This window comes from Puma concolor, chromosome D2, assembly GCF_028749965.1.
Source record: "Puma concolor isolate L17-30 chromosome D2, mPumCon1.1.hap2, whole genome shotgun sequence".
Classification (NCBI taxonomy): Eukaryota; Metazoa; Chordata; class Mammalia; order Carnivora; family Felidae; genus Puma; species Puma concolor.
The window spans coordinates 47,470,381-47,485,211 of NC_141677.1; the positions used below are offsets into that span (position 1 = coordinate 47,470,381).

The window sequence follows — 14,831 nt, forward strand, 5'->3', positions numbered from 1 at the left end:
ACTCTCTGGCTCAGCATGGGCAGAGGTTATCATCTTTCTGCCCACCATGATTTGGACCCGCCATGGGGAGGAACCAGGGGGGTGTCAGCTAACTGGGGGAATCCAGCAGTCTGTGGGACAGAACTGGGCAGACCAGTGGGCAGCAGTGTGGGAAGCTGGGGAGCAAAGAGGCTGCAGGTGGTGAGAACGGGCAGGGTCATGTCACAGGAAACACAAGTGGCGGAGCCGAGGGCGGTACTTATGGCTGGGTGACAGGTCTCCCCAAGTGGGAGACCAACGTACTGGCTGGCCTCTGGTTTCCTGGTATATGGCAGGTCCTTGACCTGACAAAACTCTGGGCAGAGTGAAGAAATGTACAGCAGCACAACTTTACCCCAAAGGATCTTCCATTTGCCCCCCAGTCTCCCAATTTAATTTCAGTTAAAAGCAAGCTCCCGCTCCCAAATGGGCTCCTCCAGAATCTATGGTGAGAGAGAGAGGAGAGAGAAGGGGGAGAGTCAGAGAGAGAGACAGAGAGACAGAGAGAGACAGAAAGAGAAACAGAAAGGGAGAGAGACAGAAGGGTGGACCCAGAGAGACCAAGGATGAGAAGACACTGCTTCCTCTGTACTGCCCAACTTTCCTCTTTTTCAGAAGCCTTCTACGGAACAGCATGGCTGGCCCGTTTTTTATAAAGCTGCCGAGCTGTTGGTGGCCACATAATGATTTTAAAATTAAGTCTAAAGGAATGAAGTACTGATATGTGTTCCCATGTGATCCATCTCAAAAACATCACTCTAGACACAAAAGGACACATGTTCTATGATTGCATTTATATGAAATATCCAGAATTGGGAAGTCCTAGAGATAGAGAGCGGATCAATGGTTGCCAGGGCTGGGGGAGGTGGGGAGCCTCTGCTTAGCCGGTATGGGGTTTTTTTTTTTGGGTGGTGAAAATGCTTTGGAACTGGAGAGAGGTGAAAGCTGCACAACGTTGTGAATGTGTGAATCACCACTGAATTAACTGTTCGGTTTAAAATGGTTAATTTTGTTGTGTGAATTTCATTGCCATTAAAAATTTAGTTCCATCAGCTTCTTTAAATTCAGGTATCTCGTGCAATATCTCATTTTTTTCCCCCCAAAGAATTATCATCTCTACTCTGAAGCTGGGGGGTGCGTATCTGCTATGCTGTGAAAATCTCGTGGCCAGAACCTTGCACAAAAGCAAGTGACTTTTCCTTTCTAATCAGATGATGCTATAAACCCAGCTGAGAGGAAAATACCTGGAGATTTTACAGCCCCCTAATGCGTTAGAACCAAACAGAATGAAGGGCTAATTTCAGCTGTTTCCCACCCCTATTGTAGAAAGGGAGACAGACGCAGGATGTTAAACATTATGAGAAGTGTCCCGTAGCACGCGTCCAGCCCAGAGTCAGATCCAGGCGACCTGGCTTTGTGACCACAGAGCTCGACTCCTCATCCCTACAAATATCCACTCAGACCCCCGCAAGGGCCGCTGTGTACGGTCTGAGGCCTCCCAAGCTTCGGTCTGGTGGTTCCTTGGCCCTGGCTGCTTATGAGTTTCACCTGGGAATTAAAAAATACGCTGATGTCTGGAACCCACTACAGACCAGTCTCCGAGTATTTAAAAATACCTGTGGATTTTTAAAAGCTCCTTCATGAGTCTAACATACAGCAAGGTTGAAGACCACTGTCTGCATTTCTGCCTCTAGTATCTGGGATTTCAAGCACCATCTGATGAAGGTGTCCAGGTCCAGAGAACATGGAACACCATTGCACAGCGACCCAACCAGCACCCATGTGATCCCCCCAAGAAGCATCTGCACGACCACCCACACAGCACCTGCATGTGACCCCCCCCCCCAAGGGTTGTTTCACTTGGCCTAAGTCACCTCCTGCCACTTTAATGGGGGCTACTGAACCATCTCATCGTTTCTGAATTAACTGCTTGGCTGGATGGCTTCCAAGCAGAATGCACAGCTTTTCCTGTGAAGGACCTGCCTCTTGCCCCCTCCGTCTTTGGGCACCGTGGTCCTTACAGATTCTGAATGTCAACAGAGCTTTGAGTCACTGGAGTCAAATCCCTCCAACAATAATGGTCATGTTGAAGGCTCTGTGTTTCAGGCAGACACAGAACAGCTCCCAAGTTCAGGGGTGAGGGCTGTGCCATCAGCCGGTGTCCAACCCTCGACCACAGATGCTCCTAGATACTTGCAGCCCACGAGGCCAAGACAGCTCCTCGAGTGACCCCATCTCTCAGCCTCAAGTGACCCCTATCTCTCAAACATGAAGCCCAGAGCAAAGGTAATCATACTCCACATAGAATAGAATAAAATTCTTACCGAAATATCTGGCTGCAAATGTTCTTTTGCTGGAAGCTGTCGGCAGCATAATGAAGCTGGCAGTCTATGTGCAAATTTCTTGTATATCCTTTTTATAAAGAACCAACCACATCCTCAAGCAGACAAGCTAATTCCTGTTTTCCAGTAACAGGAGATCAGCATCTATAGAAAAGAAATATATTTAGAATGCCCTTTATCTGGTGTTTTCTTGGATTTCAAACAAGAACCCTTGCTGTGAGGAATTAGTCCCTTAAATACGAGTGTACCCAGGGATCTTGGAATGGCCTTGGGCAAGTCACGGGACCTTGTGGGTGTTAGTTCCTCAAGTCTGTAAAATGGGAACAATAATGACAACTACCCCTCAGGGCAAGCGGAGCATCAACAAGATGATGGCAGTAAAATAGCAAAGCCCTTCACACGTCAGATGCTTTGCTCGATCTTTTCCATCAGCTGACCTGGATTCAAAAGGAGCTGTGTTTTTTCACGCAGCCTAGAAAATGCTACAAACAGCAACCTGCAGGTACGCAGTGTGGCTCTCATCTGGTGCGCACCACAGTCCTGTTCGTGGGGAGACTGAGGACGTGGTCCTCGTGCCCAGTCGGAGAGACAAACCCCCAAAGCACCCAGTGGCAGATCCTCAGCTCTGTGCTTTTGTTCAGTTTTTGTTCAGCAGCTTCACTGCATGGTTTACGTTTGTGGAAAATCGAAAAGAAAATCCCAATTACAAAACAGCCAAGTGGCATTCAGGCAGCCATCGACATCACTGACACAGTGGTCTTGGCCATCTCAGGGAAAGGCAGTTCCAAGGGGCGTTGTGATCCCATTTACATACATACGGAGTTTATTCTCCATATTTATGAGGGTTGCTGGAGGGGTTGTGGGAGGGGGATGGGCTACATGGGCAAGGGGCACTAAGGAATCTACTCCTGAAATCATTATTGCACTATATGCCAACTAATTTGGATGCCAATTTTAAAAAATAAAAAAATAAAATGAAATACATATGGAGTTTACAGGGGCGAGGAGCAACCCCTAGAAGGACAGCTACCAGAATGTTCTCCCTAACCCCCTTCTTGTCTCCTTTGCTCTCCTGCCTCTGCAGGGTTGCGCTTGTATCGTGTTTGTGATCACAGAACCAGTCCCTGTCATGCAGATAAGACAAGCGTGGCCCGCATTCATTGTGGGCAGATCCCTTCCACCCGCAGGATGCCGGAAAGCAGGGAGTTGGGCCATCACGGACACAGGAGGTGGAGGCAGGGCTGTGGGCTGCCAGATAGCACTGTCAGTAGGCTGCATCGGGACAGTGCCATCATGCTCCAGTCGTGGCCATCTGCGGATAGTTCCAGCTGCTGTCATTCTCTAAGGGGAGCATAGGGACCGTACAGAGGAATTGCCAAGTGGTGCCTGTGAGGAGGGACCGGGAGCAGCTGGCAGCCACGAAGCCACACTGCTTGAAGAGAGCAGCAAAGCCCCAAACCCGAGGCTGGGGTGGAGCCCAGCCAAGGAGCTACAGGAGCAGAGTGGCAAGCAGAGAACTCTGGAGCTGGGACCCACCCCGGAGACCCTCAGGGACCCAGAGTGACATTTCTTTGTGTTCTTTTAGCACACAGGACTGGGAGGGTGACAGAGGGGAATGAAGAGTGACAGGAAGAAGCCCTTTGCATGACCTGGTGTAATAGGGGCTTTAGAATTAAAAACTCTGGGTCTGTGTCCAGGTTTTTTCTTTTTCTAGTAGTATGAATTTGGACATGCTACTGAAATAGGGTTACCAGATTTAGCAAATAAAAATACAGAATGCCCAGTTATATTTTTAGTGTAAGTAGGTTCCAAAAATTGCATGGGACATAATATCTACTTTTATAGTATTAAAGGTATTCATTGTTGGTCTGAAATTCAGATTTAATGGAGTGTCCCATATTTTATCTGGCAACCTTATATTTATACCTTCTGAGTATCCATTATTATCTTTGGTCAAAAGAAAATAATCAAGTAAGAAACTTGCAGTCGTTGGAAACAAAAACAACAATTAAAATTGGCTTAAGACATAAGGGCAGATTTATTGGCTCCTTTAGTGGGAAAGACCTTATAACATGGACTTCAGGCCTGGTTGGATCCAGCAGCTTGATAATGTCAACCAAGTCTGGTTCCCTCCCACCCTCAAGTTCCCCTGTTTGTTTCCTGGGGTATCTGTTTCATCCACACCAATTAGGAAACACCAAAGTTTCCTAATTATTAAAAACGCTGGGTACCAGCTTTAGGAGCTAATATTTTCTCCTTCATGTCTAACAGGAAGAGAGAACATACCTTTTGGTGTCTCTCTTTGAAATGCTGGGAAGCTTCCCTTCCCTGCTTTCCCAAACATCTCTTGCCTCATGGCCTTGACTGGGCAATCAAATTCATCCTTGAATTAGTCCCCATGGCTGGGGAATGAGATGTACCTATTGGCTAAACCAACCTGGTCTCATCCCAGGAGCTGGGTGGACTTGGCTTTCACAAGGTACCTGGGCTGGTATAGGAAAGGGACAGATGCTAGAATACATGCCAGGGCACTGTGACCAATGTGGGGAGAGGGGCTCCAAATACAGTGACTACTGCAGATTGCTGAGGGATAGAATAGATGAGACTGACCTCATGTATGTGTATGTGTGTGTGTGTGTGTGTGTGTGTGTGTGTGTGTGAGGGGTGGGGGGCGGAGAAAGAGAGAGAGGGTGAGTAAAATGTTAGTTCTTCCCCTTGAACATGCTGATCACCCTTAGTTTCTTTCTCGCCCCTACCTTTCTCCTGGCCAGATGTAGGACCCAATCTCAGCTCTGCTATCACAGAGCAAAGAGGCCCTCCAGTGTGCTAAGCCTCTGTCCTGGCTGTGCCATGTGCCCTGAGCAGGTCTCTCCCCTCACTGGCCCCTATCTACATCAGGGGTGTGTGTGTTGGGTGGGGGGCATGATTATACCAGGAGGGCTCTGGTTAGGGGAGTGACCTTCACAGACCTCAGCCTGCAGTGAGGATGCCAAGGTTCCAGGGCGTGGGCGATTGCTTTGGGGGAAACACGGGTGGAAGGGCAGATAAGGTGGGCCTTGCCTGCCAGCCTCGGGGAGAGGGGAAGCAATCTCAGGGGCAGAGGGGACAGGAGAACTGCTCTCCAAGTACCCAGCCTAGTCCTTTCCTTCCCCTCACCCATCATTCTTGGCAGCAGTGTTCAAGGGCAGGCCACATCCCAGGTAAGCTCAGTACAGCTGGGGCACTGCCCCCACCCCACCCCCTTGCTGTGCAGCACAGCACAAGGCAGTCCAGGGGAGCCGGGGGATGACTCAGCCAGGAACGGTTTGGTTGGTTCCGGCCACACGGCCAACCGGCTCATTGTGGGAGAAGGTGCTGGGAGCACCGGGTCCTCCTGGACTCAGGCCAGGATGCCCCGCACGGGGCATGCCCCGACCGGCAAACGTTATAAATAACGACAACCGGCACTCAGTAGGCGCCGACTGTGGAGCAGATACATGAACCTGACAGTACGCCGAGGTGGACTTGTGAGTCACCCCATCGCAATTGAACGTGGTGGAGATGGGACATTCAGACCCACGGCGCTCGGGCCCTCGCTGCTCCCCCATCCTCTAGGGCGGCCGAATGGCCCCGCTGTCCTGCACTGGCCTGGGCACACGTTCACCTTGTGGCCCCTCGCTCATCCCCGGCAGCCTGGGGCTGCGCCTGCATGTGAGCCGTGAGAACGAGCACCCACTACCCGGCGGGCATCCGGACCCAGGCAGGCAGACGTCCAGGAAAGCTGCCTGGGTGCTGCCGGCTGGGGTCTGCTCACCTGGGACCCGGGCCGGACACCTCCGTCTCCGCCGCCCTGGCGCCTGCTTGGGATCCTTCCTCTGGCACCGCCTGGAGGGAGCGCTCGGGCTCCCTGCCCCCGCTGCTCACCCTGTGGCCATGGCCGTGGCCTTGGCCCTGCCCCCGGCCCCCCCATGTGACGAGCGGGCAGGGGAGGCGGGCAGGACCAGGAGGAAGCTGTCCCGGCCCAACATCATCAGTCAGATGCAGGCTCCCTGGCTCCTCGGTGCCTCTGGGGACGCTGCGTTGCTGGCGGTCCTTGGCCTGGTAAGAGCCTGCGGCTGCCCCGCCTGAGGAAGTCTTGCCCCGCCAGGCTCACCTCTGCCAGGAGGGGCTGCGGCAGGCCGGCCCAGGAGTGCACGCCCGCCAGGAGTTCGACTTGGTGCAGCGCGCCCCCTGGCGGGCACCAGCAGGCACAGCCTCACATTCCTGGGGCCTATGGCCTCACTCGCGGGGGGGTGGGGGGGGAGCCTCTCAGTGGCTCCCCCTCACCTTCTCTGGGGTCACATGTAGGTAGGGTGTGGTAGGGTGTGTAGATTTCCTGGGGATTTCCACACGGAGTCTTCCCGAATTCTGCACAGCTGGCCAGTCTTGTGTCTTCAGTATGGGCAGGAAGGTGGGGCTGTGGGGCTGGAGGTCATTCGCAGGGTAGGAGCCCTCAGGTTGTGGGAGAGGGTAAGGAGGGGGTGGGGGAATCTGAGCCACTTTCCAAGAAACCAGCATGGCTTAAATCTCCCTACATCGTGCATTGGGAAACTGAGGTCGGAAAGGTTCAGTGAATTTTCTAAGGGGACAGATTACAAATGGCATTGCTGAGATTTGAAACCAAGGCCAGCTGATTAAACATCTTTTGAAAGCCAAGGCCAAGGGGAGAAATAGGAAGGTAGCCTTTAGTGACCTGGCCTCCCAGTGGGGCTCTGGTGGGCAGTTCCTTTCTCTGAGGCTGGGCCGGCCTCCCCCTCCCCTGGACTCAGTGTGGCCCTTTGCTCTTGGTCTCCCTGACCAAAGCAGGGTGGCTGGCCATCGACTGGTAGCCTTCGAAAGTCTGATTTGACATCTGGGCAGAGCTGGGGCTGGGGTGAGAGTCTCCGTCAGTCCAGTCTCAGGGAAGTGGTGATGGCAGAGGCAGGCCCATCCTCTACCCTAAAAACACTGCCCTTGGAGGCCCCTGGGAGTGGGGCAGGGTGGGCAGTGGTGGAGAGTGGTTGCTGGCAGAGGCGAGGAGGCACACACCCTGTTGCAAGGCCAGAGCTCAGGGCTCGTGAGAAGCGAGGTGTAGTGTGCTGTTCTTAGAGCCTGTCAGTCCCCACTGCTACCGTGGATGCAACTGGAAAGCAGCGTTCTAGGCCTCCTTCAGGCATGCACTGCGGAAGGCTATTGCCTCAATCCAGTCTTGCTGGAGGAGGCGTGGGGGCTGCAATGGAAGGAGCGACGGCACTGGAGTCGAGCAAAGGTGGCTTTGACTCCTGCCTGGACGCCTCTTAGCTGGGTCACTGGTAAGTTTCGCTGCCTCTCTGAGACCCATCCCCCATGATGGCAGTGGGGATTGAGTGAGGGCAAAGAAGGTAGTAGCTAAGTGCTCTGGACCTGTCCTAATGGCGGTGATGCAGCTACACTTAACGGGAGACCAGGAAGCGCCTGTTACCTCCATCATCAGACGCAGCATTAGTAGGGCAGTGTTTTGTTCTCAAACTAGGTCTCCTGCCCATTTTTATAAATCCTGCACTTTAATTTACATGACATATTAAAAACGAAGCCGTTTTTATAAGGTGGGGTGGTTACCGTATGATCAAACATTCCTAGGCGATCTCAGGGCCCGAGTTTCCATTTGTGCTTAAAATGGAATTGACAGCAAGAGAATGTGTGTGTCTTTAATGTTTATGTTGGGCTCTCGTGTACAGGGTCTCTGTGGGAGCCAGAAGCTGTACCATGGCTGCCTCTTGGGCCTTTTCTGGGGCCTCCCAGGGAACTGAGTGGGAACCCTCAGTCCTAGCCAGGAACCTGTCACCATAAGTGAACTGGCTGGCTTCTGTGAAGTTAGAGTCCTGTGTAAGGGAAGCCCCCGGAAATCATGGTGGCCACAATGATCCTCTGGAGCCCTCTTATCAATGAGCTGTTGAACCCCAGCGGTCGCAAATTCAGCCAGAACCACACTGTAGGTCACATTATATTAAGAATTCTTAGGGGACTTTTGGCTTGTTTTTAACATAGCAAAGTTTCGTTTTCCTAGTTGTTAGAAGTTATGAACATTGGAAGGATACATATTATTTTATGTACACAAATATTTAATTTGATGATGGAATCAGAGGATTGTTTCCTCCTTCTGAAGAGGACTTCCCATTACTGAATAGAAGAAATGCTAAACTAATTTTGTGTGTATATGTATATATATATGTGTGTGTATATATAGGTATATATATATATATATATATATATGTATATCTCCTGACTGTAATTGGAAATTGTGGCCACACGATGGTGCTCTCAGCACACTACTTATGGTGTGTGTGTGTGTGTGTGTGTGTGTGTGTGTGTGTGCATGTGCGTGTGCGTGTGTGTGTGTGTGTGTGTGTGTGAGTACATGCGCTTTCCAGCAGATCACTGCCATTGCTGAGGAAGTCCTTCTGAGGAGGGGCTCTGTAGACCTCAGGGGGCTCAAAGGAATCACTTGTATTGTACCCATGGGAAACACATACTTCTGGGGAATTGGTTGCTGGGACAAGGGTGAGGCTAGTGAGGCAGCCAAGGTGCAAATTTGAAGGAGGCAATGAATGCCTCACTTACTTCCCAATGGTCCAGGACCTGACCTACTGGGCTGAAATGAATGGTACAGGCCCTGGGGAATGGCTCCCTAAGGCCTCAGGGGAGAGGAAGATGCTTTGACCATGACCCTGGTCAGGTAGCGCTCACATAGCAGAGGCCTTAAGGCCCCTCATCTCTCCAGAGAGTGTGGCCAAGACAGTCAGATATACATTCTAGGAGAGGATGAGAGGAATGGGCAAGGTCCTGCTCCTCCGAAGTCCCGCTCTGAGTCAGAGGCAAGTGTGAGCATGGTGACCAGCCACAGAGAGGCTGGTGGGGTGTGGAAGCCTGCTCGCCTGTCTGCAGCTCGCCGGCCCCCGCCTTCCGCAGCTCCTCCCCCCCGCCACTCCCGCTGGGGTGGAAGAGGCCACAGTGGTGCAGCTGTACTCCAACAGAGGCATGGAGGTCCTTGTACCTGTGGCCGGTGGGGCTCTGCCTGGGCCTGGGTCCTTGCTATCACTAGTGACACTGAGAGAGTCAATGCAGCCTTCAGCATGGCCTCTGGAAGCTGTATAGAAAGCTGAGCTGCAAAGAAGGCCTGAGTGTCAGGTGTACAGGTGGGCGAAGAAATGGGCAGACATTTTGGTAAACCTAAATTTTCATCGTATATAAAACAAATGAATTAAGGCAGGGGTGTGAAGAACAAGGTGGAGTGGGTATTGCATATGATGCAATATCTAATACGGAATATAATCACATGGAAGAGAAGAATGGGGGAGAATTAGAAGCTCCAGACTCCTGGGTACCTGGGGCTGTAACTCTAGATGAGCACGTCCCATAGAGATATCATGCGAGCCACACATGCAGTTAAAATTTTTCTAGTAGTTATGTTGAAAAGGGGGACAGGAAATAGTTTAGTAATATATTTTGTTTAATACAATATAGGCAAAATATTGTACATTTGACCCTTGAACAAGTGGGGGAGTTCAGGGTGCTGATGCCTCCCACAGTCAAAAATCTGCTTTCGACTCCTACAAATGTCACTACTAATAGCCTATTGTGGATTGAAAGCCTTACTGTTTACATAAACAGTCGATCAGCACATATTGTGTGTGCTATGTATCTTATATACTTTATTCTTACAATAAAGGAAGCTAGAAAAAAGAAAATGTTATTACAAAAATCATAAAGAAGAGAAAATACGTTTACAATACTGTATTGTATTTATCAAGAAACCCGTGTTGTTCAAAGGTCAACTGTCACTTCAACATGAGATCAACATCCTATTTTTGAAAAATTTTATACTCTTTCTGTACAAAGTCTTCCAAATCTGGTGTGTATTTTAACACTTATACTGCATCTCATTTTGGATGCTAAATTTCCATTAGAAAATCTTGATCTATTTAGATTTCACAAAATTTAGAGTTGAAAAAGACAATTTGCCTATCCAAATTGTTCCAAACATAGGAAAAACTTGCCAACAACTGGATTGTGTATCAGTTTTAAAATTAAGATGAACATTCATCAACATGAAAAATTTAATTGTTTATTGATCCCATTTCAAACGTTCAGTAGTCAGAGGTGGCCGGTATCCCTGCTGTAATGAACAGCTCAGCTCTAGACTTTTCAAAGTCAAGTACACATGTTGAAATTTTAATAACAAGAATAGAAATAGAGTGTGTAACTTCCAAACCAGTAGAGGGAGATAAAGACCGACAAAACAAAACAAAACAACCCAAGAAACTTAAAACGTTCAACAGAAGGAAGAAAGGGAGGAAAAGAACTTAAAAATCATGGTAAACAGACATACAAAAGAAGGTAAAGAGTGGGTATAAATGTATCAGTGACCATAGTAAATATAAACAGATTAAGGTCATATATTAAAAAAATAGAGGTACTTAGTTTGGATTACAAAAAGATCAAATTATAGCTGTTTGCCAAGAGACAGACCTAAAATATAAGAACACAGAAATATTGGAAACGGATGAATTGAAAATGATACACCGGCCAAAGAGTAGCTAAAAGAAAACTGCTTTTGTGATATTAGTAAAAGAGAAAATGGACTGAGGAAGAGCCTTCATGAGGATAAAGATTACTGTCAGTATAAGACAATAAAAAAAAATAATTCACAGAGATACAAAAGTCTTATACTATAAATACTCAAAAAAGTGTGAAAGGAAGGGAGCGCCTGGGTGGCTCAGTCAGTTAAGCATCTGACTCTTGATTTGGGCTCAGGTCATGATCTCACAGTTCACGGGTTCAAGCCCCGCATCAGGCTCCCTGCTGTCAGATCCTCTGTCCTCCATTCTCTCTGCCCCTCTCCCTCTCATGCTCCCTCTCTCTCTCAAAAATAAATAAACATTAAAAAAAAAAAAGATAGGCCTGAACCTGCAAACCAAACCCATGACATTTGCTTTATCTTTTGAGGATGTAGGGCAAGAGATGTGGCTTCTGGACAGGGCTAGGCTAGCAAACAAATTCTATTTATTTATTTATTTATTTATTTATTTATTTATTTATTTATTTATTTATTTTGTGTGTGAGAGAGAGAGGGTTCGAGCATGTGCAAGTGGGGAGTGGGGAGAGAGACAGAGAGAGAGAGAGAAAGAGAGAAAGAGAGAAAGAGAGAGAGAGCCCAAGCAGGCTCCCATGCTGTCAGTGAGGAGCCTATCACAGAGCTCACTGCGGGGCTGGGTCTCATGAACCATGAGCTCATAACCTGAGCTGAAACCGAGAGTGGAACTGACTGAGCCACCCAGGTGCCGCTAGCAAACAGATGTTTGAAGTCAAGGCCGTGGGTCCTGCTGGGCCAGCACTTTGTGTAACTCTCAAGGGACAGAGGCACTTGTTCTTTAACAGATTTTTGTTGTGTATGTTTGAGTTATTGTGGGCCCTCAAAGCATGGTGCCCGAGGCAGGGACCCCACTCCTTCCTGGACTCGTGGCACTTTCTCTCAGTGCTCATGTAAGCACGTGGGTCCCTGTGTCTCCATGGCAATGAGCTGCCAGGGTCACACCTTCCTGCCCAGCAGAGACTGGCTGGCAGAGCTCATGGAGGCTGCCCTACCCACCTTGATCTCCCCCACAGGGCATAGCACCCGGGTGCTGAGACGCAGGGAATCAGGAGCAGCAAGCTGAGCAGGTTTCTCTGAGGGCCCAGAGGGTGCCAAGTGCTGTGGTCACTCCCCACTGAGTAGAGCACAGCCTCCCTGTGGGGACACCCCCGGCTGGCTGCTCCTGGGGAAACAGCTGCAGCTGCACTTCTTCCAGGGCCCGGTGTCACTCTGAACAGAAACAGCAAGACTTCAGCTCACGCCGCTCCAGACCAGCTGAAGGTGGTGTTACTTCCCCCCTACGTTTTCCTATTTCTATTCATCAAGTATCAGATGCTCCAAAGATGGCCTTCCAGATTCCCCTCGCCTGGTATGCACATCCCTTCTCCCATCAAGAGGTGGACGTGATGCTGTGGCAGATTTGCAAGTAGCCCCTGAGAAGTTTGTTGGCATCACTTTCGCTCTCAGGAAGTCAGCCGCCATGTTGTTGCAGGCTTGTGCCAGCCTAGTGAGTGATGAGAGGCCATGTGGGAAAGAGAAGCCACCAGGACCACCGAGGTATTAGCCATGTGAGTCGGATCCCTCGGACCTTCCAGCCCCTCCAGACCCCAGGTGGATACAGCTGGCGGCCCCCAGCCCACACTACAAGGCACAGAGAACCATCCAGCTGAGCCCCATCGGCTTCCAGTCCCACAGAATCATGAGAAGCAACAAATAGTTGCTATTTGAAACCATTATACCTTGTCATGCAGCAGTAAATCTCTGAAATGCTCTCCAATAAAACTTGGAAAAATCTGATGGTCAAATGTTTGAGCACCTACTATTTGCCAGGTTCTGTGCTTGGGGCTGGGGCCACAGAAGTGAGCGAGAGACTCCCTGACTCAAGAGCTCACAGATCAGAAAAGCAAGGAGACAGCTATAGCCAAGTGGTGTGCAGAATGGATGAGCAGTAGGGAGAGCGTAGGGAGGAGAGAGAATCCTATAGCAGACAGGCAGGAATGAGGACAAGGCACCTCACCTGGTGGCTCCATCCGGCCATAGCTGCTAGGGGAAGTCGGTGATATTCCCCTCCAGGATTTTAGGTGGATGGATTTTGCCACAGATGCAGTAACAATGCTGGTTGTGGATGATGTCAATGACTCACTGTGCACCAGGTGCCATGGATCCTCTCCTTGTTTTCCTCACAACTGCCCACGAAGAGGGGTATTGCTACGGCCCTATTGTATGGATAAGAAAGCTGAGGCCTCAGGAGGGAAGTGACTTGCCCAGGGTCAGGCAGCTAATGAGAGACAGAAGCAGGACTCCAACTGAGGCTTTTGGATCCAGAGCAGAGGCTCACAGCCGTGATGCTGCTCATTGGCCTTTTAACTTAACATTTTAAATCAAGCACTTCCTCATGGCATTCGAATAACATCTGAAATGACATATTAATGATGGTATATAAAGTTATTTTAAAGGCCCCGCAAGCAGAACCCTTCTGTGTTTGCTTTGCTTCTGCATTTATGTTCCCACATCATTACATTATTTAAAAAAAGGATTTGAGGCAGACCCATATTTTTCTGAATATTGGGTTCTGAATATTGGGTTATTTCCTTAGGATAGATCCACAGAAGGGTACATAAAATACTATAATTTAGGGTTTTCTGCAAGAAATCTCTGGATGGGAAAGACAATCAATCCCCATGAGTGATAGTCAAATCCACCCTCAGTCAGAGCAATCATTTGCACATTTTGTAGCTCTCCAGAAACACCGAGAGGTACTTCTGCACAGGACCTAGCTATAATCAGCTATAACGAAATTGCCCGTAAATTTTCCCTCAAAACTTGAAGTGAACCTGTGGCTGAGGTTTGAGAATTCAAATGTGCTCCCTGCGCAGAGACCTCAGTGGGCGTGAGCCAAAAGCAGAAGTGGCCAAGCCTCCCTCTGCTTCTTCCGCTTGCGTCAGAATCAGGCCGGCCCCTGCAACGGCTCCGTGCCGGCAGCTTGCCAGGGGAGGGGGCGGTGTGAGCCACAGTTTCTGCTGGTAATTGGTGGTGGGGATGGTGGCACCTCTCGTAAGGGGCAAAGATTGCCCCTGGCCCGCACATCGACACAGCCATGATGTTACGGAATCTCACGACTGCCCCATGAGCCCAGGGAGAGAGATCAGCAGTCCCTTTTTAGAAATGTGGCTGAAGGCACAGAGGAGTGGCCTGCCCCGTCAGCCCTGCTGTTTCTCAGCATTTGCTTCCCCATCTTAGGACAAGTCCCAGTGACCTGTGTGACGAGTTCTGTAGCCCCCAGGGACCATGCTGGTCCTGGAGCGTGGGAGGAGGGGGTCTTTCTTTCCTTTTTCTCCTAATCTCTTATGTGATGTGGTGGTAAGTTCAGCCAGACTGTGAGACAGCGGTGTTCTGGTAAATGCCTAACAACCAGCTCTCCAAAAATATGTTTGTCCTGTCTTTCTATCTGTCTGTCTATCTATCATTTCAGTTTATTACAAATTTTACCAATATAAAGTATGTGTAGCACATGATTTACACATAACTACAGAGCATACGATTCTTGATTACAGAGTCCATTTAGCCAATTAATTCTTATGGGATGCTTTTACTACTTTTTGCTAAACTTTTGAGTCTGTAGCCAAACTAGAGTCTCAACTTCCTTTCAATGTTTTTAAGTTCATTTATTTATTTTGAGAGAAAGACAGAGCAAAGGAGGGGCAGAGAGAGGGGGAGAGAATCCCAAGCAGGCTCTGAGCTGTCAGCACGGAGCCCAACGCCAGGCTCGATCTTATAAACCTCAAGATTGTGATCTGTGCTGAAATCAAGATTCGGACACCTAACTGACTGAGCCGCCCAGGCACCCCTAGAGTTTCAAGTTA

General features: G+C 49.4%; 1 protein-coding gene across 5 annotated transcripts in view; it reads right to left on the bottom strand.

Annotated features, from left to right (window-relative positions):
- The window catches only part of ARHGAP22 (Rho GTPase activating protein 22), a 176,583-nt gene extending 170,138 nt beyond the window's left edge, over positions 1-6,445 (bottom strand). For 2 of the 5 annotated variants that reach the window (XM_086680232.1, XM_086680231.1), the window contains exons 1-2: positions 6,154-6,434; positions 2,343-2,504 (exon numbers count right to left, since the gene is read on the bottom strand). In XM_086680232.1, coding sequence (XP_086536358.1) covers positions 2,343-2,391 — 49 coding nt within the window. In that variant the 5' untranslated portion in view covers positions 2,392-2,504; positions 6,154-6,434. Of the gene's footprint in view, positions 1-2,342; positions 2,505-6,153 lie in introns of all 5 variants that reach the window. The other 3 variants (XM_086680229.1, XM_086680233.1, XM_086680237.1) reach the window with 3 other exon arrangements.
- Positions 6,446-14,831: the final 8,386 nt, after the last annotated feature.